Source organism: Lygodium microphyllum, chromosome 26, assembly GCF_053477565.2.
Source record: "Lygodium microphyllum isolate KBCC chromosome 26, Lygodium_microphyllum_v1.1.10, whole genome shotgun sequence".
Lineage (NCBI taxonomy): Eukaryota > Viridiplantae > Streptophyta > Polypodiopsida > Schizaeales > Lygodiaceae > Lygodium > Lygodium microphyllum.
In genome coordinates, this window is record NC_141160.1 from 96,080,738 (window position 1) to 96,106,252 (window position 25,515).

Below are 25,515 nucleotides of genomic sequence, written 5' to 3' on the forward strand. Positions count from 1 at the left end.
CACTCTAAAGAGCCCTATAAAATTTGCCTAACTTGCACCTAGTGTTTCATTTGCGTCTAAAGTTATGGCAAATTATGTAGCACCTTCTGAGCTAGAGAATTGATAGAAGGCTCTAAAGCACCCTCAATGGCGAGAGGCCATATAAAAGAAGCTTCCAAGCATTCACCGAAATGAGACTGGGACCTTGGTGGATCGTTCGAGCCACAAAAAAGTCATCCACACCAAGTGGATCTTTACTACTAGATCTTTAGGACTAAATTGAAAGCTGATGAAACTCTCGATAAATACAAGGCTTGCCTTCTGGTGCAAGGTTTGCAACAAAAACATGGGATCGATTATGAGGAGACCTTTGCACCCACTGCACAGTCGACATCATTCCGTTTGTTGGTTGCGCTTGCCACTCATCACATTTGGCCAATCTATCAAATGGACATCAAAAGTGCCCACTTGAATGGTTATTTGAAAGAGAAAGCCTATATGAAGCAGTCTTCGAGATTTTCATCTAATGACCATAAAGATAAGGTCTTTCGTTTGCGGAAAGTTCTTCATGTGCTAAAGCAAGCACGGTGTTCTTGGTTCCATAGGATGGATGAGTTCCTTGGAACTCATGACTTCCATTCTACCCCTTATGACCCAAACTTGTATTTCAAAACCACTTACAGAGAGGGTCAACTACATTCTTCTAGACATAGATTATTTACTCATTATAGGCTCAAATTTTGCTACTGTAGTAAATATAAAGACCCAAATTTGCTTTACTTTCAAGATGACTAACCTTGGTTAGTAGTTGTATTTCTTGGGGATGAAGGTAGTTCAATTTGGTGATAGTATTTTTGTGTCATGGCAGAAGTATGATCTTTAGTTAGTGAAATAGTATTGTATTGATTAGAGGCACATCTTGTGGCCACGCCACTTGACCCCATTGTCTACTTATCTAAGGTTTCCCTAGGTTAGCCTTTTGAGCAAACATATAGATCCATTGTAGGTAAACTCATCTGGTTGACTCATACTAGGCCTAATCTTGCATACTCGTCATATTCTTATGTAGGGAGTCCATCTCAGACTGCATAGCCCTCTCCCAAGAGTGATTGTTACCCCTACGCATAGCCTCATCATAGGTGAGAGGCTCTCCTGCATCTGTAACCAAAACATAACGCATCGAGGGCTCAAATCTATTAGATGGACGTCTAGCTCTAGTAGACCGTCTCACTGCAGGCTTTGCTGCCTATCCAAGACCCTGGCCATGTGTACCAACTACTGCGGCAAGCTGTCCAACTCGCTGTGCAGGAGCACGTGGCTCCTCTTGGAATATAACCCTGCGTATCTCTACTACTTTCTCAAGTTGCCTATGCATCTTGTCTTCATGGAAGACTATATGGCTGCAGATGACTTCCTGCGTCTGCGGATCCCAAAGGCGATAACCCATCTCGCCTACATCTCCATAGCCAAGGAAAATACATTTGACACTCTTAGGATTCAACTTAGTCTGCTTGTCTTCGGACACATGGAAGAATGTCTCACATCCAAAGACACGTAGATGCGCATAAGACGGAGGTTTTCCAGTCCATACCTCCTCTGCAACCTAAAAATCCAAACCACTGGAAGGTGATCTATTGATGACATACACAGCTATACTAACTGCCTCAGCCCAAAAGCTCTGTGGTAGGCTTGCATGGCTAAGCATATTACGTACACACTCCTAGATGGTTCTATTCATCCACTCAACCAGACCATTCTAGGTTGGGGTATAGGGAACGGTCAACTGACACTTAATACCCCTCTTGTCACATAGCTTCTCAAAGGCACGTGACACATATTCTCCCCCATTGTTAGTCCTAAGGCATTTCAACCTATGCCTAGTCTAGTTCTCAACCAATGCAAGCCATCTCTGAAACACAGCCAAGACATCGGACTTAAGCTTAATAGGGTAAGCCCAAACTTTATGTGAAAAATCATCAATGAATATCACAAAATACTTTGCACCACCCATAGACAAAGAGGGCATAGGCCCACACACATCCGAATGTACCAATGCCAGGGGCTCACTCATACGTATCCTACTAGGCTTCTTATATGTATTCCTAGTCTGTCTGCCATAAAGACAATGCTCACATGAATCAAAACATACATAGTCAAGGGACGGTAAGTAGTACAAACCAGAAAGCATTTTCATTCCCTTCAAGGACATATGGCCCAAACGGGCATGCCAAAGAGATACATGTGGGATGGAACTAACTGACAAAATATGGTCAACAGAGGACCTATCAACTATAAGAGAATAGAGGCTATCAACCTTGGCACCTCTAGCAAGCACAAGTCTACCACGCATGATCTTCCAAGCAGAATCTCCAAATGAAATATGAAATCCACCATTATCAAACTGCCCTGGAGATATAAGACTGCGTGTAAACGCAAGTACATGACGTACATCTTGTAACAAAAAAGTACTGCCAATAGAGAATTACAGCCGTACATCCCCAATGCCAACAATAGCAAGTGACTTGTTATCACCAAAGCAAACTGAACCAGAGATAATGCGGTAGGAATGAAACCACTCATGGCATGGTGTAACATGAAACAAAGTACTAGAATCCAAAAGCCAGCACTACATATACATAGAGTGAACCTCGGTCAACAGCATAGCATCACAAAAACTAGCTACAAGTATGTACTCCCCATCGGAGTCCTCAATCTGCATGACATTTATCTCCTCGATTTTCACACTAGATTTTGCGAGCATAATGCTACGATCAAAGGACTCTTCCTGTACTTTATCTTTCCCCTTCTCTTTAGGCTTCTCATTACGCAACTCATGACAGTGTGGGCGTATATGACCCTTCTTGTCACAATGATGACATGTCACATTAGCTTTTCTCCCACGAGACTTGCTGCACGACTTACCACGCGACTTAGACCTAGACTTCTGCGAGTCTCTGTCGCATTCATACCCAAGTTCATTCTTTCCATTACCATCTCTACCTCTAATAGTCAAAGCATGTGACACACGAGAAGCGTCCAAGTTCTTACGGTTGATCTCTTCCTGCAGAAGAGCACTCTCTACATCAAGCAAGTTCAGAATAGTAGCAGAAGCACATAAGGCAGTGCTGAATACATCCCATGACTCACTCAGAGTCCCAAGCAAAAGTAATTGAGTAACCTCATCATTAAAGGTAATGCCTTGCGAAGTCAAGCTCTTGAGAATAGCATGGAACTGGCTCAAATGAGCACAAATTACCATATTCTCCTTCATGCGCAAGTCCATAAGCTGCTTCAGCCAATAAATCTGACTTGTTGGACTTTTCTTGTCATAGGTTCCTAATTTTATTCCAAAGCTGCCAAGCACTCTGTGCTTCCTCAACCACATTGTAATGCACATGTTCAGTGAGAGACAAGATAAGGGTGGACTTACATAACTCATCAAGCTCATTCCATTCATTATCAGTCATAGTTTCAAACTTTCAGGTTGCTCGCCATGCATACTTAGTGGCTTTATCTACGATTTCTACACCAATACCTGTCAAACTTGGCTCTTCCAGTAGGCATAATTCGTACCATCAAGCTTAGTGATGCTGAAGATAGCACTATCAATAGAGGAAGAAGCTATATTGCAGTCCAAAATGATGCAGATACTTCAAAACTGCTTGCTGTTTTTTGTTTGTAAACAGCCAAAATACCACCAAAACCAAGGCAAAATGACCACGAACTGATAGCTCATGATGCTGCCCACCAAGTATCATCAAAAGTACATAAAATCAGGATGATTCAGCATGAAAATTCCACGTCAGTCCATGCATAACTGCTTGCTGTAATAAATTACAGCCAGGTACAATGAGAGCAAACTGAATGCACCAAGTCAACCACTGACTATCAAAGCATAACCGGCATCAACCAGACATAAATCAACATGTAACAATCATCTGGACATCAATCAAACACCCAAGCTTGTCAATGTAATCCGTTAGGAAGCCAACACAACCCCTGTGTAATAAGACAAAGTGTACACAACACTGGCAAGACCTGACACAAATAGGTGTATACTCAGAGAGTACAAAGCCTAAATCAGCCCAAGTACATGTATGCGGATCACAGCATATCAACCATGCAACATCCAAGTGAAAAAGATCCTAGTCTCAGAAGACTCAAAGCTCAATAGCATAAACCGCATGCTCAATGTTTGTCAAGCATCCAAAGATGCCCCCACTAGCACAAAAGCCGTATGGATCAAGCCAAGAGGCTCAAGAAAGGCATATGATAGCACTAGTGACGGAAGATCCAAAACCAAGCATCTATAAGACATCATGAGCATATAGGCTTTGTAGTCTCCAATCATAGCATCCATAGACATCAACTGTATCCCAAATACAACTCTGGCAAGCCAAAAAATATCCTAAGTAAGCTCCGGGAATCCAAATTCAAGCCAAGACAAAGCTCTAGTAGCAATCGGCTCCAAACAATGTAACTAGCATGTAGTAGTGGCATAGGCCAAGCATGTCAAGATCGGTCAGACATAAGCAAAGTACATGCCATAAGTACATCAAAGGCAGAGCATCCAAATTCTTTCCAAAGCCGAGCTCAAGCTCAATCAATGATCCGGTATGAAAGCCAAGCTCAAAGTCGTCCCCGAATGTCAATACATCATTGCATACATCCAAAACATAGCTCAAAACCAATAGGCATAACCAAAGGCAATCAAAGGCACTTCAGCCCACTGTGTACAGTAGACATTCACTGCTTGAAACTGAGTATTTGCAGGTCCAAATCATTACCAAAATGATGGCAAAGCATTAGCACAACATCCACCAAGCATAGGCATTAATGGCATAGAATACGGGTATGAGATAGTGTACGTAGATGAGCTCCAGGACTTGTACACTCATATTTAATTTAGAAAACAACTTTTTCTAGGAAAAGAAAACCTGAAAATTTTTCTGGAGAAGAAAAGCTGACATATTCTTTCCATGTGACCACTTTTAGTAGTTTGAGGCACAACTAAAGGGAGGGCATCATGCTGCTGATCTTGGAGATCAGATCACTATTCTGTGCGGTTCTACTGCCCTGCTACCGGAAAACTCAGGCTGTCATCTGGGTTGTAGGCTGCCATTTGTCTAATAAAATTCTCACTTCAGCCTCATGTGGTTGTGCAAGGTGGTATTCTAGTTCTTGGTGAGAGTAGGGATTGGTAGTTGGAGGATTGAGACAAAATTGCAAAAGATATGAAGTCCTAAATGACATTAGAGATTCTGGGCTTTCGACCCATAACCAAATTAGAGGGTAATAAGGCCTAACGCTGGGCCATGCCAAAACTCCAAGACTCAAGTGGGTAACTAAGGACTGATTAGTTACTGATCAGTGGCTCAAGGCAACTAGCCTCGGCTCACCATAATGCAGTTGTGTCTATGTACCTCGTCTCTCTGTAAGACTTTTGGCACTCTTACCTGTTCAGTCATGTCACAATGTCCAAATGCTATTGGGCATATGTGACATCCCCTTCCACTTAGCTTGTTGGGGCTAGTTGCATGGCATCCATATAGTCCACCAACAACCCTGGGAACTTCTACATATTGTCCTTGTCCTACCAAACCACTTTGTGACTCTTCAATCGTTTAAGTTTTGTGAGAAATGTTCTCCTCTTTGTGGCTGAACCATGCTTCCAATTGTGGAGAAGACCCTGCTCTAGAATAGCTACTTTTGCCTCATCAACTATCTCTAATTGGGGCTCTCTTGTACCTGCACTCAGACTCCACTCTTGGAGGATGACACTCTCCAACATGTTGGACAATCTCTACTCCTTAGCATTCTTGTCCGGCATTTATCTTCTTCTCCTCCATTTGCATTCTTGTTTGAGTTTGCTGTGTTAGCCATGTTTATACACAGACTGTGTTTTCCCTACAAACCCTAGTTTATCCTCACAACTTCAACCCCACAAGTCATGGAAAACATCTTGTATAGTCCAATTAGGCAAAGGTCAAAGATTCAAGGAGACACCATTAACCTTCTTGATAATGGACCAAGCACCAAAGCTGCAGAAAGAATACTTGGGACATCTCCATCCCACCTGTTTTAACCTCTGCTTCATTATCTCGACAAATTAATCCCCTTCCTTGTCGATGACATCTCCCTTGTGTTTGTGAGTTTATCTAGCATAGGACTCTTAAGTTGTTGCCAACCTACCCTTTAGTAACTCCAAGATCTCTGCATATATCACACTAAGCCAAGGGGCCTCTAGAACCAAAAGACATTTTCTGCATCATCAAAGGCTGAAGAATTTGTCCAAAACCCAGCTCAAGTAGAGTTTGACATGTACCAAAAGAAACAGTGTCTTTGGAAATTGATTGAACAGAAGGCAAAAAGGACTCCCACTTACCTTGTTGATCATGAACATACTACTTGAGTACATCAAACACCAGCTGGTTGTAAATCTCCACCTACCAATCTATCTATGGATGAAAAGAACTTAAACTGAAGCTTGGTACCAAATTTATTAAACAGGTCAAACATGGCAAGTAAACTTTGAGGACCCTACTTGAAACCAAGGACCTAGGAAACCACAAAAAGTATATCAATGCCTAAAGAACAACCGAGCAATATGCTATGCTTGGTTGTGGCCATGCACTTGCACTAAATTAACATGCAGGACCTACTAAACATATCAACTACAATAAGACACATATCTCCTAGACCTTGCAACTATGTGTAGGTTGGCACAAAACTATTAGGTTGAGTACAAAGTTCACAAACATAAGACGTGATTGAGAGACAGACAGACAGACAGACAGAGAGAGAGAGAGAGAGATTGTTTGTGTGTGTGTGTGTGTGTGTGTGTGTGTGAAGTAACAACCATTTTTCACAGTTTAGAATCTTAAGGGCAACACTTAAAGGAGAATTTCCATTCATGTGTGTGGCCTATCACTCAAGGATTCACACTTACAACCACCAAAATTGTTGCACAAACTACAAGGAACGCACCTCTACATTAAAGGACCTTGGAATGACCAATGTGATCTGCCAATGATGTCTTCAAAACTTGCCAAGAGATAAGATCGATGTTAGAAGGCGGTATCAAATGCTTGTACTCTAGCACCTCCCATGGCTCACAAGATTGAAGCTTTTAGTCAACTCTTCAAAAGGGAAGGATTAGGGGACTGGCTTTGGTCCTCTTTCATAACAAATCCATTGACAAACTATAAAAATGAAATGGGAAGCAATGGAGGAAAAGGTCACCAATGCAACATTTCATGGACAATCTTGCAGCAAGGGAGATCATGATACATAAGCAAGACTTTGTGGATAATGTTGGCTTTGTGCTTGTAACAATGACAGATTCTGATGACTCACTTGGGATGCCTCAACATGATAGAATTGATCCTAGCCCTTCTTTCAAAGCAAAGAAATCAAGACACCCGTGTTAGAGAACAATTATAGAGCTAGACATAGCCTAAATAAGCTATATTCCAATTGTTTAAGCATGGATCTTTCAGAATGATCTTTCTGGAAAGAGGCCATAGGAGGAAAAGTTGTAGTTAATATCTTAAAAACGATCAACATTCATCAATTCATAATGTTTTTCATTGTTTAGCAAACCATGTGGATCAAATGCCTAATTGCTAGGACTTTTTTGGAGAATGTTAATACTGGTGTCTTGCATTAGAGGCACTGTGTCTTCATTCTTAAGTTGTTAAGATTGAGCAATTGCACACAGCTGCAAATGACATTAAGCACAGTAGGATTATTTTAGCTTTTATGAGCATGGATTTCCTTTGAGTCTACAAGGGAGATGAAGAGAAACCAAAAGAGGGAAGTGAATGCCTCACTTCACCAGCCCTTCCATTGATGTTTTGTGGTAGCTATTCACAGATATTCTAGCTTTCAGATTTGACCTCTCTTTTTAAGAGGATTTTATGGGATCTTCAGTAACTTCAACATCACGATCAGTCAAAATGTTGATCAGGTGTCACTGATTCTTCTTGTGATTATGTCTTTGTTTCTCTCAACAAACTATATTTGCTCCAAGTACCAGAGTTTGTGGAGACTCAGGATGGTTAAATATGCTTAAAACAGAAGAAAAAGATGTTGTTATCCATCTTTAGCTACACATAATAACAAAAGTATAAGGTTGCCTTTGGTGCTGAGAATCGTGCTGTTGTTTGCACATGTAATGGAGGCAATGTGAGGCCCTCATGCAATTTTATGCTTCATTGTTGGGTTTGACTCATGCCTACACTCACAGAGGAGTGTCTGTGATCTTCAATGGGACACTGGGGCACTTTTTACTCTCCGTACAAGAGGTTTTTAACCCCAAATTTATTCCCTTTATTTTATGTGCCTATGTTACACAGTTTTGGGCACTTATCGTGTTTCACACACTTCGGGTGTGAACACCCTCTTACAACCCTAAGCTTTAAGGGTTATACTTTGTACTTGCACCTTACACTTCAGATTATTGCATTGCATATCGTGCTCTCACACTCTACACTGTCTACTCTACTCTCAACCGAGCTTCGATCTCTTCTTGTTCTCGCATTTGGTATCAGATCTAAGTTCAGCTCACTCTTCTCTCTCTTTGCTCTGCAACCAACAGCATTGGGTCCAGCTCTGCTCTGGCTTTAACCTAGTCAGCTGCTTGCTAGCACCACCAGCTGACGCTTGCTCAAGAGGTCATCGCCTACTCTAGGAGTCCCTGCCAGCTGAGCTACCGACCTGCAGCGCCTCTGCGCTACTCCACCCAGACTACCTGCACCAGCACAGGCGCCCACCAGCTGCCAATGCGTCTGCCACTGACGCCGCCTGGCTGAGCCCAATGTGCTGCCTACACTAGCCGCCTTGGACCTGTGCCCACCTGCGACCTACAACCTGCACCTTGGCTGCAACCTGCCCCAGCCCTCTGTCCTGCGCCACCCTACAGCCTGCAATGCCTAGTCCACCAGTCAATGTCTGGCCTATCCCGCCAGCCAACTCCCCAGAGTGCCACCTGCACATGCCGCCAGTCTCCAGCTCAAGATCCAATGCTCAACGAATCCGTCCAAAGTCTAGATTAGCAAAGGTAAAAAGAAATTTTATGAATTTTTTAATCAATTTTTATTCCTTGAGGAGGCCCTTTGCCCAGCCAGACATTATCAGCTTCAATATGTGTCTAGGACACGATTACAACAGCGATTTCTTGCATTTGGGCCAGACATTTTGGGGCTTTTGCAGTTAGCTCACTGATTGACACATGTACATCTGTGACAATCTGAAATAGACTGATTTTGAGCATTTTCGGACAAGAAATTTTGGGGCTTTTGCATCTACAGTGCTGCTGAGCATTTATTGCACCTTGGACTGCGTGCATTTCAGACAGTTTTGACAGAGTGTGCTTCAATTTACTAATTACAGCAAGGTACTTTCTATAATTTCTGGAAATTCTGAGATTTCCAGCTTGGTCCAGCTTGAGACATTGCTCTTTTGCTCTCTGATCAACATTGTTTATCATGGCAAATCAAGGAGGTGATGTATTTACTTACGTATTCAAGGAGGATAGGTTGGATGGTAACAACTATTTACTCTAGTCCTTCATGATGAAGAATGTGCTGATTGCAAAGAATCTTTGGGATTATGTTAGCGGTAAAGAAGTTAGGCCCGGAATTGTGCTCCTGCTACTCCTCCTCCAAGAGAGCGTGGATAACAGGCAACTCAGTTTGTTCAGCCTGCTCCAGCTCAGCCACTTCCCCAGATATCAGCAACACAAAAGGCATGGGATACACGGGATGCACAAGCTTTGTCATTGATTGCATTGGCAATTCAGCGGTCTATAATCCTTCACATTCGGTCTGCAACTCCTTCACAAGAAGCCTAGCTGACCTTGAAGCAAATGTTTGCTGGAAAGAATGAGACCTGCATCTCTTCCTTGAAGAAAGAGCTTGAGACAGTGAAGATGGATGAGGGTGATTCTATGCAAGATCACCTAAATAAAATTCAGGACTTGCGTGAGCAGCTTATGAATGTTGATGAGTATTACTCAGATGCACAAATGATATCTACTACCTTGAATTCATTGCCGCCCTCGTACTTGGCCTTTCATACAGCCTTGAACCTCACTATGAGGATTGCCCCACAGCCACTTACTTTCCTTCAGCTGGTCAATCTGCTCTTAGAGGAAGAGTAGACACGAGAGAACAATGGTGTGGATGTTATAGCCTCTGAGCAAGCTTTTATAGCACAGCAAAAGGGCAAGGGCAACCAAGCAAAGAATGCTCCACAGAGCTCTGGGACTTCAAGCACTTCACAGAGCAATAAGAAATAAGGGGGCCAAGCTAAGAAGGGCAAGTGCCACTGTTGCAAGAAGCTAGGCCACTACATCACTAAGTGTAGAAAGCGCATAGCCAAGGAGAAGAAGGAGTCACGGATGTCTATTTCTGATGCACCTTCCACTACTACTGAGTCAGTGTCCTTTGTTGCAGACAGGGCTCTAGGCACATCATATCTCACAAAGATTTGTTTGCTTCTATTATTGCAGCCCCGGTTGGCAAGTCTGTACAGTGTGCCAACAACGCATCATACCTTGTTAGAGGTATCGGGGAAATTGTGCTGACAGCCATTGATAGCACCTATTCTCTACTTACACGATGCCTTGTTTGTGCCAGGTATTTAAAAAATTTGTTATCTATTTCTTCTTTGACAAGGTATGGTTTGCAAATCACCTTTGATGATGACAAATGCATGGTGAGAAATAAGGAACACGTGACTTTGGTTTTGACTGGCACTCTATGTCATGGGTTATATGAGTTGGATGCTCTTTCAGTTGATCAGTTGGCCTATTTAGCATCCACTCTTACTCCTGCTATGTTACAAGCGGAGTTATGGCATGCTTGCATGGAGCGTGTAAACTATGGTAGCTTGATGCTTTTGCAAGATACACAGATGCTTGATGGTTTACCTCACTTGGAGAGACCTCCTAAGCACTTATGCAAGGAATGTATTTGGGAAAAATGCACCGTTTTTTGTTTCCCCATGATGTTGCTTTTAGAGTCACTGCCAAGTTATAGATTGTGCACTCAGATACCTATGCAAACAAAGTCATCGGGTGGCTATTACTATTTCGTCACTTTTATTTATGACTTTACTCGCTTCTACTGGGTCTACTCTTTAGTGAAAAAGTCAGAAGTGTATGATGCATTTTTGGCTTTTCTAGCACTTGTTGAAAACCAATCTGGCTGTAGGGTGAAGACTCTCCATTCGAACAAAGGGGGGGAATACATGTCCTCTATGCTCAATTCTTTTTTGAAGCAAAAGGGTATTGTTCATCAGTACACTACTACTTATACTCCACAGTAGAATGGGGTTGCAAAGAGAAAGAATCGATCGCTCATGGAGATGGCCAGATGTATGCTAAAGGCAAAGAGCTTGCCACACAGTTTTTGGATGGAAGTAGTTATGTGTGCTTGCTATGTCTTGAATAGATGCCCCAAGGCATTAAAGAATATCATGCATTTTGAGGCTTGGAACAACTGAAAACCTTTTGTTGGGCATTTTCGTACTTTTGGGTGTCTTGTATATGCACACATTCCCAAGGTACTCAGGAAGAAGTTGGATAACAAGGCTGTCAAATGCATTTTTGTGGGGTACAATAGTGAGAGCAAAGGATATAGATTATATGATACTGTCTCTAAAAAGGTATTTGTCAATACAAATGGTTTTCGATGAAATATCAGAATTATCCCTTGCTGATTTTGACACATGTCATGCTGCCTGTGATGTATTTGAAGGGCTGCTGCCCATTTCATTTGGTGATATAACTGCAGCTTCAGCAAGTGAGATTAATGTTCAGCCAGTTGCTCAATTGGGTAATGCAGAAAATCAACCCATGGATAATCTAAATATTCAGCAAGGTGCTGAATCTGAAATTCAGTAAAAGCTTGTACACAGTCAGGAGGCTAGACAAATGCCTAGATAGTATTTACAAACTATGAAAGATAGTCATTTGGATGCTCCTTTTGCTGGTCGTACTAGAAGGCAAGCTCGTATGCATGATGGTGCACATACCATGGAGTTTGTTATGGCAACACATACAGTTGATGATGAGGAGCCTGAATGTTTTGAGGATGCACAACATAGTGTGCATTGGATGGCAGCAATGCAAGCTGAGTTTGATTCCATCATAAAGAATCAAACATAGGATTTAATGTCTTTGCCTATTAGGAAGAAAGCCATTGGAACAAAATGGGTCTATAAGCTGAAAAGAAATGCAGATGGACCCATTGACAAATATAAAGCCAAGCTTGTGGCCAAGGGCTATGCACAGAAGAAAGGCATCGACTATGAGGAAACATTTGTTCCTACCTTCCGCATGACTACCATTAGGTCTATGGTTGCTTTGGCTGCCCATTATGGATGGATTGTGCATCAGCTACATTTAAAGACTGCATTTTTACATAGGGAACTTCAAAAAGAAGTGTATGTACAGCAGCCCATTGGTCTTGCAATTGAGGGATCCGAACAATTGGTCTGTAATCTTAAAAAGTCTTTATATGGCCTGAAACTAGCTCCTGATATGCAAAGATTGATGCATTTTTACTCAACCAAGGGTTCATAAACAGCTCATCAGAGTCTACCCTTTACGTATGTAAAGAGGGGGGATCCTTGTTGGTCATATGTCTATATGTTGATGATCTTTTGCTTATAGGGACACATGTTGATCAGATTTCAGCATTCAAACAAATTTTACAACAAACTTTTGAGATGTCAAATTTAGGGCCTCATAACCAGCTCATCAGAGTCTACCCTTTACGTATGTAAAGAGGGGGGATCCTTGTTGGTCATATGTCTATATGTTGATGATCTTTTGCTTATAGGGACACATGTTGATCAGATTTCAGCATTCAAACAAATTTTACAACAAACTTTTGAGATGTCAAATTTGGGGCCTCTGCACTATTACTTGGGTATTCAATTCATTCATGATGCTAGAGGCATTGGTTTATTATAGTTAAGATACATTGGTAAACTTCTTAAGAGGTTTGGCTTACAAGATTACAAGCCAATCTGTACACCAATGGAACCTGAACTGAAGCTGTCATTGCATGATAACAGTGACTTGTTTGATATCCACACATATGCTCTAGTAGTTGGATGCCTTATCTACCTATGCAACACTAGGTCAAACATACAGTTTGTAGTTTCAGCCCTCAGCAAATATATGCATCAGCCACACATGTCACATTAGCAAACTGTCAAGCGTGTTTTCCGTTACTTGCAGTGTACTAGGACTCTTGGATTGCTTTATGCCAAGGGGAGACCATTGCACTTACATGCTTACAATGATTCTGATTGGGCTAGTGATCATAATTTTCGTCACTCCACTAGTAGCAATTGTTTCTTTCTTGGCTCATCTTGCATCTCTTGGCTTAGCAAGAAACAATCCACTGTTGCCACATCGTCATGTGAAGTTGAATACAAGGCACTTTCATTACCACAATTGAATGTGTATGGCTTACACACTCGCTAGTTAATCTGGATGTATCTATCACGAAGACTACTCCTTTGTTCACTGACAGTCAAAGTACCATTGCAGTGGCACGAAACCCAGTGTCTCATGCACGCACAAAGCACATTGAGATCCATTATCACTTTGTCAAAGAGAGACTACATGCAGGAGATATCAGTCTTGTCTACTATCCTACCACCAGTAATGTGGCAGACATCTTCACCAAAGATCTTCCTCGTGACAAATTTGAAGCATTTCTCAATGCTTTACATTTGATCTCCTTTGGTGGATGACCCTTGTATTTTGATCACTCTTCACTCCAGGGAGGTTTGTTGGGTTTGACTCACACCTACGATCACAAAGGAGTGTCAATGATCTTTAGTAGGACACTTGGGCACTTTTTACTCTCCATACGAGAGGTTTTTTTTCCCATATTTACTCCCTTTATTTTATGTGCCTATGTTACACAGTTTTAGGCACTTATCGTGTTTCACATACTTCGGGTGTGAATACCCTCTTACAACCCTAAGGTTTAAGGGTTGTACTTTGTACTTGCACCTTACACTTCAGATTATTGCATTGGGTGTCGTGCTCTCACACTCTACACTGTCTACTCTACTCTCAACTAAGCTTCGATCTCTTCTTGTTCTCACATTCATGTCCATGATGATTCTATTTCTAAGCACAATGGGGATTACATCAAACATTCTCTTAAAGGAGTGACCCCATGGAGCATGATTGCATGACATATGGTCCATTACATGCGCATTATTTGTGGGTGATATCTTTTAAGTCATACATGTGTCTCAAAGGCCCTGTTAGAGCATGCCACTTCTTTTAACGATTTTCTCATCAAACTTGACTCACAGTATGTCTCCTTGCAACCATTCTGGCCGCCCAGGTCCAGGTTTGCATGCTTGACACCATCCTCTGTGTCTGCTACCACCCACAGGCTGTACACCAATCTTGGCAAATCTCTTGGCAGTCTTGCTGCTTCAAGAACAGATCTCCACCAAAACTTTGGTGGTTGTCTGCTGGTTCTCAAGATAGATCAACAAAATTTGTCAATAACAGATAAAACCATCAAGCATGAACAATCTCTAGAGTAAGAACTGTTGCACAGGATCCAGCTTGGATATCACGCATGTGAAAGGCTCAAATAGGTGTTCCATGGTTGATGTGTCAGAAGGATCTCCAGTCAGCTCAACAATAATGTAAGGAGCTACTTATACCTTGCCATTGCTAAGCTCCCACTTGCACAATTTCATTCACAGCCTAGATGGGCCTTCAGCTAGTGATGTGCCTGCTTTGGCAGCCGTCAGACATACTTTCAGGCCAGCTGCTTCTCACAAGTCAACTTCCTTGGCATGCAATTACACTGCCAAGCACACATCAATTCCCCTCTTCCTCCCACTCCATGCTAGTGTGACAAACCCTAACCCACAGTTGTTTGGATGCAATGCACGAGACTGAGTTTACCGTAACTTGGCAGCAGGAAATCTGCTTTTCACAGAGCCAATGACTGCATTTTATTCAATAGACACAATTATCCAAAACTTCCATCAAGGTTTGAAGGAAAAAGTTGCCAACAAAGAACTTGAGCTATTGATACAATTTGTTGTTTGGTAATTAACGATCACCACCAACACGAAACACTTTGTAGAAATTTAGAAATTGCAGAAACGTCCCTTGAAAAAACATGCAACACATTTAGTAGAGACATCACAAACAAAAGTTTGTCAATTCATTCAAATGAAACCACTCTTGAGGGCTAGTACATGCAACTATTATTAGTTAACTATGACGGCCACCAGGAAAACCTGCCTGCATCTGACTTCCGATCATATTGGAGGTCTCTTCACGAAGGTCAGAAAGGATCTGTACATAACAATTATGGAAGCAGAGATATTCAGGATTTTTATATCAATTACCTGAATTCACACATTCAATGCAGCAAGGTATAGAAAACTACAATTCAATGCATACATAATTTTAAGTAAAAGAAAGATGATAACTATGAAACTTTAAATAGAGCATTGCAAACTAATTAGCGCAACACATAGCACGGATGAAACTGATCTTCAGATGTACTAAAGGGCAGTAGTAACACTACCTAGCAACCACAATCATAAAAAATCATAAATAGAGGAGCTAGAATGCTCCCACACTGAAAAGTAATCACCTGTTGGCCTCAAACATATTTGTTTTATTACTCAGTTTTGAGTACAAAAGGTGATGCCCCTTTGTATTGTGTTGTAGTCTCATATTTGCCAAGGCCTATGTGTTCAAATTTACAATCACAACTAGTACATCCAACAATCACCCAGTAGACCTTAATACAAAGCAGCACATCAGTCCTTGTTTTGTCCTTGAATCCTCAATGTATGCTCTTTCAAATCAGTCCAGTTTTGTCACCTTCACCTTGATAACTGTTCTTCTCACAAATAGTAGGCTTTTATGTGACAGACTGATCCAATGGCTCTATATCAGGCATCAAAACACTTCAATATTCAGCACACAGCCCTATTAGTGATTGCATGACCTGAAAACACTACATGCATGTTGAAGTTCCAACTCTAAAGGAATTTCATGGCAGCAAACTGTTATATTCTCTTCCCAATTTCATGTTAGTGTCATTTGCAGGAGCATGCAACTAATCAACTAAGATCAATGAAATGTTGCTAGAAGAGGAGAGAGGAGACAAACACACAGCCCTGATCCAATTCAAACAGTCGATCAATGTCAGAGAATGTGAGAGAAATTGGCATGCAGCTAAATGCTGATTAGAATCAGCTACACATTATTGTCCTAGGTGCCACAATCCTGTTCAGCTCATCATGATGCCTGCTCTGATGATCATGATGGTGATTTTTGGAGGTTACAATGCTGTTCCTCACCAATCCACAGCCAATAATCTGTCAGAAGTGGTCATATCACAGGTTCATAGGCTCCCACGCCCTCATTTATGGGCAGCCTCTTTAATGTTTATTTGGTTATTGGCCAACCTATCATGTGGTAGGACAACTCCTTCATTTTTGTCTACATAAGGAGGGAATGTGGCCATGGTCAACCATTCATGTACTTGCAGATTCTTGGTGTGGAGAGAGCAAGCTTGTCAAATGTATGAATTCACCAATGCTACCGCTTGATTCACACACGACAATGTAGTTATATTCAAAGCTTCAAGTCCGTTGTATCAACTTGATTCACTTAGCGTGATTCAGTGATTCGTCATTCATCTTCTTCTTCTTTTGTGTTTTCTGAGTTTCTCTTCTATCTCAATGTTTGCTGTACACGCTATGTTTCCCAATGCAAACCCTACTCTCTCTCTGATTTGCTTTCAAAACAATCATATTTTGACACTACAGCATTCATTTCAGATTGTGCAGTTTTCTCTTCACTTCCCACTATCTTTCTCTCCCCTATTTTCTTTGTATTCATGTTCCTCTTCCATTGCACACTCTCACAATAAGAAGGGGCATCTCCGAAAGGAGTGCAAGGAACTAGCAACATAGCAAAAGGAGAGAGAGAAGAAGAAGGGTAAGGACCCCTCCAATGAGACCTTGTCATTGTCATCTTTAGATTTTGATTCTGACTCTGGCCCCTCGATGAAGACAAAGGACAAGGCTACGAAAGGCTCCTCTTTTGTAGTCACGACAAAGCCTGTTAAGGCATCCTCTTTCACCATCTAGCACTAGTGTGCTAACATCTCACAACTCTCTAGTGCCAGAGAGGAAGTGTAAGAGGGTGGTTGTGGTGGGGCATCCTAGCCTCATTGATATGCAAGTCCAATGAACCTAAAGTGCAGCTTTCCACACACATTACCAAAGTCTAGCAAGTTTTGAAATCCTAAAGCAAGATTGACTTTCAAATTCACAATGGACTATTTTGTTCGACAAAGATCAGTCTTCACTCCTAGTCTAAGCTCACATGAGGGACACTTTGGCAATCTACCCAAAGGTGGGAATCTATGGTCATGATGTGCTTTCTATGGAGCTGGTCTATGATAAGTATCAAGATTCAACTATTTCTACTTTCTATGGTGGTCAAGGATTGGTACGATCAAAATCAATATCAAAGCCTTTCCAAGCTACTTTGGTGGTGGCTTGATCACCCACTTCTTGGATATTCGTGGTTGTGTTTGATGGTCAATGTTGTATATACTATGATGAGTCATTTTAATGTATTGATCGCCCATGATCTGAGAAAGTGTGTGTTTGCCAAGTACATCTTATAGGGTGTCAAAGTTTGTTTATGTGCATTTCAGCTTTTATGCAAAGCATTTTTTTGCTGGCCAGCCTCATTCTGATACATGTACTTAGGCTGGCCGACTGGTCATTTTTGGGCATTATTTTCTGCCCATTTATTGACAGCCTTTCTCTTCCTTAATCATTCATCATACACATCCTACAACACGACTACTTCTAGTTGGAGAGAGGGAGACCAGTGCACCCTGTGACTCATTGCTTGTATGATTGTACTATTATTGAGCCTTGCTATATGGATTACATTTCCCAAGTCTATTCTCTTCGAGTCCTTCTACTTTTTTGTTCTCTTTCATGTTCTTTGTGTTCATTGTAGTTATATCAGCAATGTCTCTTTGCTTCCATTGCTCCATACTTTTTTGACATAAAGACCTTGGTCCCGAATCTGGATCCCCAAATACAACAAAAAGCCTCTTGATGTGATCATCAGCTGCAAACACAGATCTGGAGACTTTGGATCAGGTTGAATATGCAATGGCTGCACGGAACAATGGGCAGCATGCTGAGATGTATCATAAGAAGTAGGCAACTACTATAGACAGCCAATGCAGCTATCAGAATGCTCTTGGAAGGGCTGGCATCAGCAAGATGCTACGAAGGCAAACTATAGAGGGTTAGGCTACAGCAAATGCAAGCATTTGGAGAGTGCAATGCTGATGGCAATGGCTGGCTAAAGGAGAAAACAAACAGAATATTGCTCACTGCAAATGCAAGGCCCAAGAGGCTATGGACTGATCACCAAGTGTTGATGAAGGTGTGAGAGTGCGCAACGGAAGAGAAACACGAACACAAAGAGAAGCAAAGAGTAAGGGAGAGAGAAAGCAAAAGATGAGGAAAGAATACTAAACTGACTGAAGAAGAATGTTGATACAATGGGGATGGACTGATCAGTCCTTGCACACAACCCAAAGCGTCAATGAGGGCACCAAATCAAGCTAATGATGAAGATGTAGCACCAAGCATCATTGGGGGTAAAGGTGCATGTGCCTAGCCGCCCGTGTATTAGTTACACTAACAGTGCCCGCACACCTGTACACTGCAAGTGGCGGACGCCCATCACTGTCACTTCATTCTTTATAATTTACATGGCATTTGAATAAAGGAAAGGCCGGTCACACATTGTGACTATTTTGGAGTTCCCACATTCTCTCTCTCTCTCTCTCTCTCTCTCTCTCTCTCTTTTCGCAAATCTCTCTCTCTCTCTCTCTCTCTCTCTCTCTCTCCTTCCACCATAGCTCTTGCTTCCACTCCGTGCTTCCACTTCAAGGCTCACTCCCTTCAAGTGGTATCAAAGCCATCTTCCCCAAGAGCTCGCGAACCTAACCTGGCATTGCTTCAACTTGTGGAGAAAAGCTTCTGCTCACAATTTCAATGGCAGCCATGGATTCTTCACCCCAAGGTATACATTGCGCTCTACCTTCTTCCCGACTTCTTCTCGTCGCTTGAGACTTGTCCCAGGGCTTCCTTGAGACCTACTAGAGCTTCCCCAATGTCACATTTCACTCAGTAGAGGCAACAGGAGTAGCCAACAATTCAGCATGAATTGTGCCTATTTGCTACCCCTCATCCCTAATCAGTTTGCTCCTCATCTCTATCTCTTGAGCCCCTGAGCACTCTTGGACATTCACTTTGCATTGTATTCAACATCTTAGGACTGAATTAGGCCTCATTTGAAGCTCCTAGGATCAGCCATTGATTCACAATTTGTGATAGTTTGCTGTCATACAGTTAAGGACAGTACTTCGTTCATTGTTTGGAGGTCACCTATGCTTCTTAGGATCCCTATTTGATACCGGATCATCTGGGGATGTTATGCCAATGTATTGGAATGCTATGGGACTGATTTAAGCACCATTTCCTCAATTTTACAAAGGTTTTTTACTGCAGTAATAACCAGGACTGAAGCTTATTTTATCAATGACAGCATATGCCTATTGCTCCCGGGTGCTTACCAATTATTCGGGGTGATGTACCGATGCTTACGATTCATGTCACGTGCTTGGTCATGCTTCCGGATTGCTTTTGAGCTGAGATTGGAGCTTTGAATCTTGACATTGGCTATCATTCATTATTATATATGGTTATTTGATACTCTAGTAATTTAAGCGTTTGCAAGTTACTTGGGTCGGACGCTCCCAAATATATGCTACTTAGATCTTCGATGTATGGATGCCTTTCACATGATGTTTTGAGCTTTGTTTGCTCATCTGGCATTTGACTTTTGTTCCAGTGGAAGCCACTTCTTAACATTTCGATATTACACTCAGCTTTTGGTTATGCAATTGAGCTTTCCATTAAGACTGTGGGACTTGGTGACATGTACATACTCTTGTCATGCTTTATGTACATAGTTGATGCTTAGTGGACTAATCTGACATTACTCTTGGGCCAACACCTATATCTGTCACAATGTTGTCAGTGATGTATGCATCTTGGTTGGCTATTTATTGAGCTTCCGTTACAATGCTCAGTCCGTTGTGCCTTCAGTTGGTCTCTTCTGTTACCCGAGACCCACTCCATACATTATGGTATGCCTATGGGATGATCTCAGTCTAACACACTAATTCTTTGACAGTTCTCGATGCCAGTCGCATATTCACTCACTGCTAGTTGGAGCTATTCCCTGGCAATTGCAATTTGTCTAATATCAGTGATTGCCCCTCTTTTGCATCAATTTCTTACTGATGTACTTTATCTTCAGTATGCTGGAATTGCAGTTTACCACACTATTTATGCGAGTAGTCACCTTCCCTTGATAGTTCTTTGCATTGAGTTTGTGGTCAATTCATTACTTGATCAATACCCCTTGTTTTTTCAACTTGAAAATCTGGTAATAGTTTCAGGGCTATTCACCAACTACAACCACTGGAAGGCCCAAATCTGGCAATTTTTAGTGTAGAAAATGCAAGTTAGGCCTTTAAAACATAAGGATGTCAAGCCCAAACCTATTGATCTAGAGGATTGGACTAAATTAGATGAGCTATGTAAGTCTACTATCATATTGTCCCTCTTTAAGCAGATATTCTATAATGTTGTCTCTAATGGGCAATCCACATGGAAATTATGGAAAAAGATTTACAATGTCTATGACAAGCAAAGCCCCGCTTCTCAAATGTAGTGGCTAAAGCAACTCATGGAGCTTCGCATGAAAGAGGACACTTCTATGTCAACTCACTTAAATGAGTTTCATTCCATTATTAGTCATTTGTCTTCGCGGGGGATTCAAGTTAAGGGAACTCTTATTCCCTTGTTCCTCTTAGTTACACTACCTGAATCATGGGATACCTTTCTTACTACTATGTGTGCTAGCATACCTACTAATGGGTTACAGTTGCAAGATGTAGAGGGTGCACTCTTGACTAAAGAGGTTAACAAAAAAAATATCGATGCTTCCTACACCTCTCATGCTTTGACAGCTAGAGGCAATAATGATAGGAGCAGTAATGACCACCGTGGAAGAGACTCTCAACAATCTCACTCTCAATCACATGGACAGTCTTGCAGTAAGTCCAATGGCTGTGAATCCTCATTGACTTATCATTACTGTGAGAAAGCAGGGCATATTCAACCACAATGACATAAGATGCGCAAGGACAAGCACAAAGAAAAGAACAAGGGTAAATACATGACAAAAATGATAATCCCAACATTATTTCTAGCAAGTCCAGTGTTAAGATTGAAGAGATTAATGTTATGCAAACCGATTCTAATGATGATTTCATACTTGTAGCTTCTTCTCTTGATACTTTACAACTGACTAATGCTTTGTCAAGGTATACTCAGTGTTGGCTAATAGATTCAGGGACTTCCTTTCATGTGACCCCTCATAGAAAGTGATTTCACTCCTATCATAATTTGACTCGATCTGCTTGTTTGGATAATGACCTAGCACTTGAGATAGTCGGTATTGGTGATGTCCAACTACAGTTTAGCTTAGGTTGAATGTTTACTCTTCATGATGTATGTCATGTATTGGCTCTCACGAATCTCTGCTGGCACTTTGGATGATACAGGTTATATAGTTTCTTTTGGTGATCCCTTATAGAAGATTACCTATGGAATCTTATCATTACACATGGTGTTTAGTCCAATACTCTCTACCCCTTGCTTGTATTTGGTCAATTGACCATATTTTTGGCAGTGAACACAATTCCACATGTATCTTTATGGCATTGTCGCCTTGGATACATGTCCTTGAAAAAAATGAAGATGCTTACCTCTTTGCAGTATCTTCCGCCCCTTGACTATAAATATTTTGAGTCTTGTGATCATTATTTATATGGCAAGTAGACACGCAATACGCATGAAAAGTCTGGTGTGACACGCATGGGTGAGCCTTTGGCTCTTGTTCATTCAGATGTATGCGGTTCCATGCCCTACAAGTCATTAGGTGGTGCAAAGTATTTCGTTACTTTCATACATGACTATACGCATAAGATCTGGGTATAACCTACTAAGTAGAAATCGGAAGTCTTAGCTACATTTCAATGTTGGCTTACTTTGGTTGAGAACTAGTCTAGATATAGGCTAAAATGCCTAAGGTCAAATAATGGGGGTGAGTATGTCTCTAAAGCCTTTGAGTAGTTTTATGACAAGAGGGGTGTTAAGCATCAATTGACCACCCCGTATACCCCGTGTTAAGCTGAACCATGAATAGGGCAATTCAGGAGCGAGTTCGTAATATGCTTAGCTAGGCAGACTTACCACCACATTTTTGGGCTGAGACAGTTACTATTGCCGTACACTTGATAAATCAGTCCCCATGTACTACTCTTCACTATCACATTGCAAAGGAGATATGGTATGGAAAACCTCCCTCATATGCTCATTTGCATGTCTTTGGTTGTGAATCTTTCTGCCATGTACCCAAGGACAAGCACAATAAATTGGATCCTAAGTCTAGGAAATGCATCTTTCTTGGTTATGGAGATGCAAGTGCGATGGGCTATCATCTATGGAATCCACAAGCTCCGAAGGTTATCCATAGCCATGACATTGTTTTCCATGAGGAAAAAATGCATAAGCAGCCTGAGTCTATCGTTGAGATATGCAATGTGATATTTCAAGAGGAGCCTTCTACTACTGTACAGCCAGCTAGACAACCTACAGCAACAGCAACTGATGCTTCCATGGCCCAAGTCCCTAGTGTTCCACAAGATGTACAAGCCCCACAACCAACCTTGAGGCAATCTACAAGGGATAGACGATAGCCTGCGCGGTTTAAGCCCTCTATGAATTATGTTATGGTGACAGATGCTAGTAAGCCTCTTACTTATGATGAGGCCAAGCACAAAGGTGATAGTCACTCTTGGGAGAGGACCATGCAATCAGAGTATGACTCACTGCAGAAAAATTATACATGGGATTTGGTTCCTTTGCCTAATGGCAAGTGTGCTTTGCCATGTAAGTGGATGTACAAGTTGAAAAGTATCCTTGGACGCCCCAAGCCGAGATACAAGGCCAGATTTATTGCTAAGGGCTTCAAGCAAGAACATGGTGTGCATTTGATATAGTCTTTTCTCCTGTTGTGAAGATGACAATCCTATGCTTGATACTAGCTTTGGTTGCTCAGCTTGACTTAGATATTTCTCAGATGGATGTCAAGACAGCTTTTCTTTATAAGGACTTGCATGATGAGATTTACATGCAGTAACCTAAGGGCTTTGCAGAACCTGGTAGGGAACACCTAGCATGCGGATTGTGAAAGAGTCTTTATGGCCTTAAGCAGGCACTTAGGGAATGGTATCACAAGTTTGATGCATTTATACATTCATAGGGATATTCTCACAATGATATAGGTCTATGTTTATACACGAAGAAGGCTTGTGAGGACAGCCTTAGAATTTGGATCCTCCATGAATTTGGATCCTCCATGTAGATGATATGTTGATTGCTTGGAGTACTCATGATGAATTGGATGCCTTGAAAGGTTAACTCAAAAAGGGCTTTGAGATAAAGGACATGGGACAGGCCTCACATATTCTTGGGATACGCATTACGCACGACCATAGGAGTACATCCAAAAGGTCCTTAAGTGGTTTCATCTGCAGGATGTTAAGCATGTTGGTTGTCCTTTACCTTCTCATGTAAGGTTAGTCAAGCTGACTGTCCACAGACTGATGAGCAAAAGGCCAAGATGGCCAAGATCCCTTGTGCATCCACAATGAGCAATTTGATGTATGCCATGATAGCCACTCAACCTGACAACATTTGCAGTGGGAGTTGTGGCACGCTATATGGCTACAGCTAGTAGACGGCATTGGGATGTCGTCAAGGGTATCATGAGGTACTTAAAGGGCACAGCAACTATGTGCATATGTTATGGTGGCCAAGATACAAGAGTCGTGGGGTACACTGACTTCGATTATGCAAGACATGCAAAAAGTAGAAAATCCACCTCTGGCTATGTTTTTCACTTTTGCTAGAGCTATTGTTTCATGGATGTCCAGGATGCAGAAATACACGGCCCTATCTACTAGAGAGAGAGTATATTGCAACCACTAAGGAGGCTCTTTGGCTAGGCCATTTGGTGACAGACCTTAGCATTACCGATGTGGTCCATACACTACATTCGAATTCTATGAATACTATTCAATTGGCCAAGAATCCAATTTTCCATGTAAAGACAAAGCACATTGAGATGCATTACTACTAGGGTTGTCACATCCGATAGCGTCCGATTAGTACAGTCCGATGATAGTACAGTACTAATCGGACTAACAAATCTTAGACCCACGTCCGACGTTACGTCTGGTGAAAGAAAATATACATATAATTTTAAGTCTATGCTTAATGTTTGGACTTAAAAGTTAAAACATAAACTTAGAGAGTCAAAAGTGTAAAAGAGAGTTAAAACAAGACTCAAAAGTCAAGACTCGAGAGTGTAGCATAAATAATGAAATCAACAACTTTACTATGAGCCAAATGTGAAATCTCATACAAAAAGTATACAAAAATGAATTGAGATAAAAGCCATCAACCATGGCTCAATCCGAATCAAGATACATAATTATTCTAGGTGCTCATATCACTCTCGACGTCAAAGGTCGAAGCATCCTCGTCGCCACTCAAGGAGCCATCACTCTCCTCAACAAAATCACCCTTGCTAATGACATTGCCCTCATCATCATACTCGAGCTCTCTAAGCTATAGGTGAGAGGCAAAGATAGATATATCCTCTTGGGTCAAACTAGGAGTACTTCTCGAGCCACTCCCACGTCTCGTGTAGCATCTAAGGGCTCCACAAGCATCACGAGCAGCCGATGTGGATGCCAAAGTGGAAGCTCCATCGCTACCGGTGCGAGGGTGAAAAACACGGGCATGGCGAGTGTGCTAGCGAAAAGCTCGAGTGAATCCACATTTATCTATACATTTAAAGAATGAAAAATTTAGATTAAACAAATGAAACTTCTCTAAATATATTTTATAATCTATAAATAATGTTATGAACTAAAAAGTATAAAAATAGGATATACAATATCCATCTTGCCATAGACATCTCATGCATGTTACGTAACATGCGTAAATTGAAGCGACAATAAATTAATCACTCTAATTGTCGTGTGCTAAGCTTACTACGAATTTTGGTATACACGAGAAAATAGACAGACTAATTCCTTTCACGTACACTCGATGAACAATCCTAAACCATGTGAAAAAAAAATAAGTTTAAACTTTAAACTTGCAAGTTGTAAGTTGTAACTAGAATTAAATAAAAAAAGATAAAAGATAACCTGTGCAAGAATGGGTAAGGACACTCTTTGGAGGTGAGGCAATTGATAGCCAAATGAC

The 25,515-nt window shown here is 41.5% G+C and overlaps 1 protein-coding gene and 1 pseudogene across 12 annotated transcripts in view; both read right to left on the reverse strand.

The window, feature by feature from the left end:
- Positions 1 to 25,515, reverse strand: part of LOC148013569 (uncharacterized) — a 126,064-nt gene that overhangs the window by 89,635 nt on the left and 10,914 nt on the right. For 10 of the 12 annotated variants that reach the window (XM_087667506.1, XM_087667503.1, XM_087667509.1 and 7 more), the window contains one exon: positions 15,284 to 15,337. The exons of the other annotated variants lie outside the window; for them this stretch is intronic. In XM_087667506.1, coding sequence (XP_087523632.1) covers positions 15,284 to 15,337 — 54 coding nt within the window. The remainder of the gene's footprint in view (positions 1 to 15,283; positions 15,338 to 25,515) is intronic. 12 annotated transcript variants of the gene reach the window in all.
- LOC148013570 (uncharacterized) lies at positions 5,495 to 6,097 on the reverse strand (annotated as a pseudogene).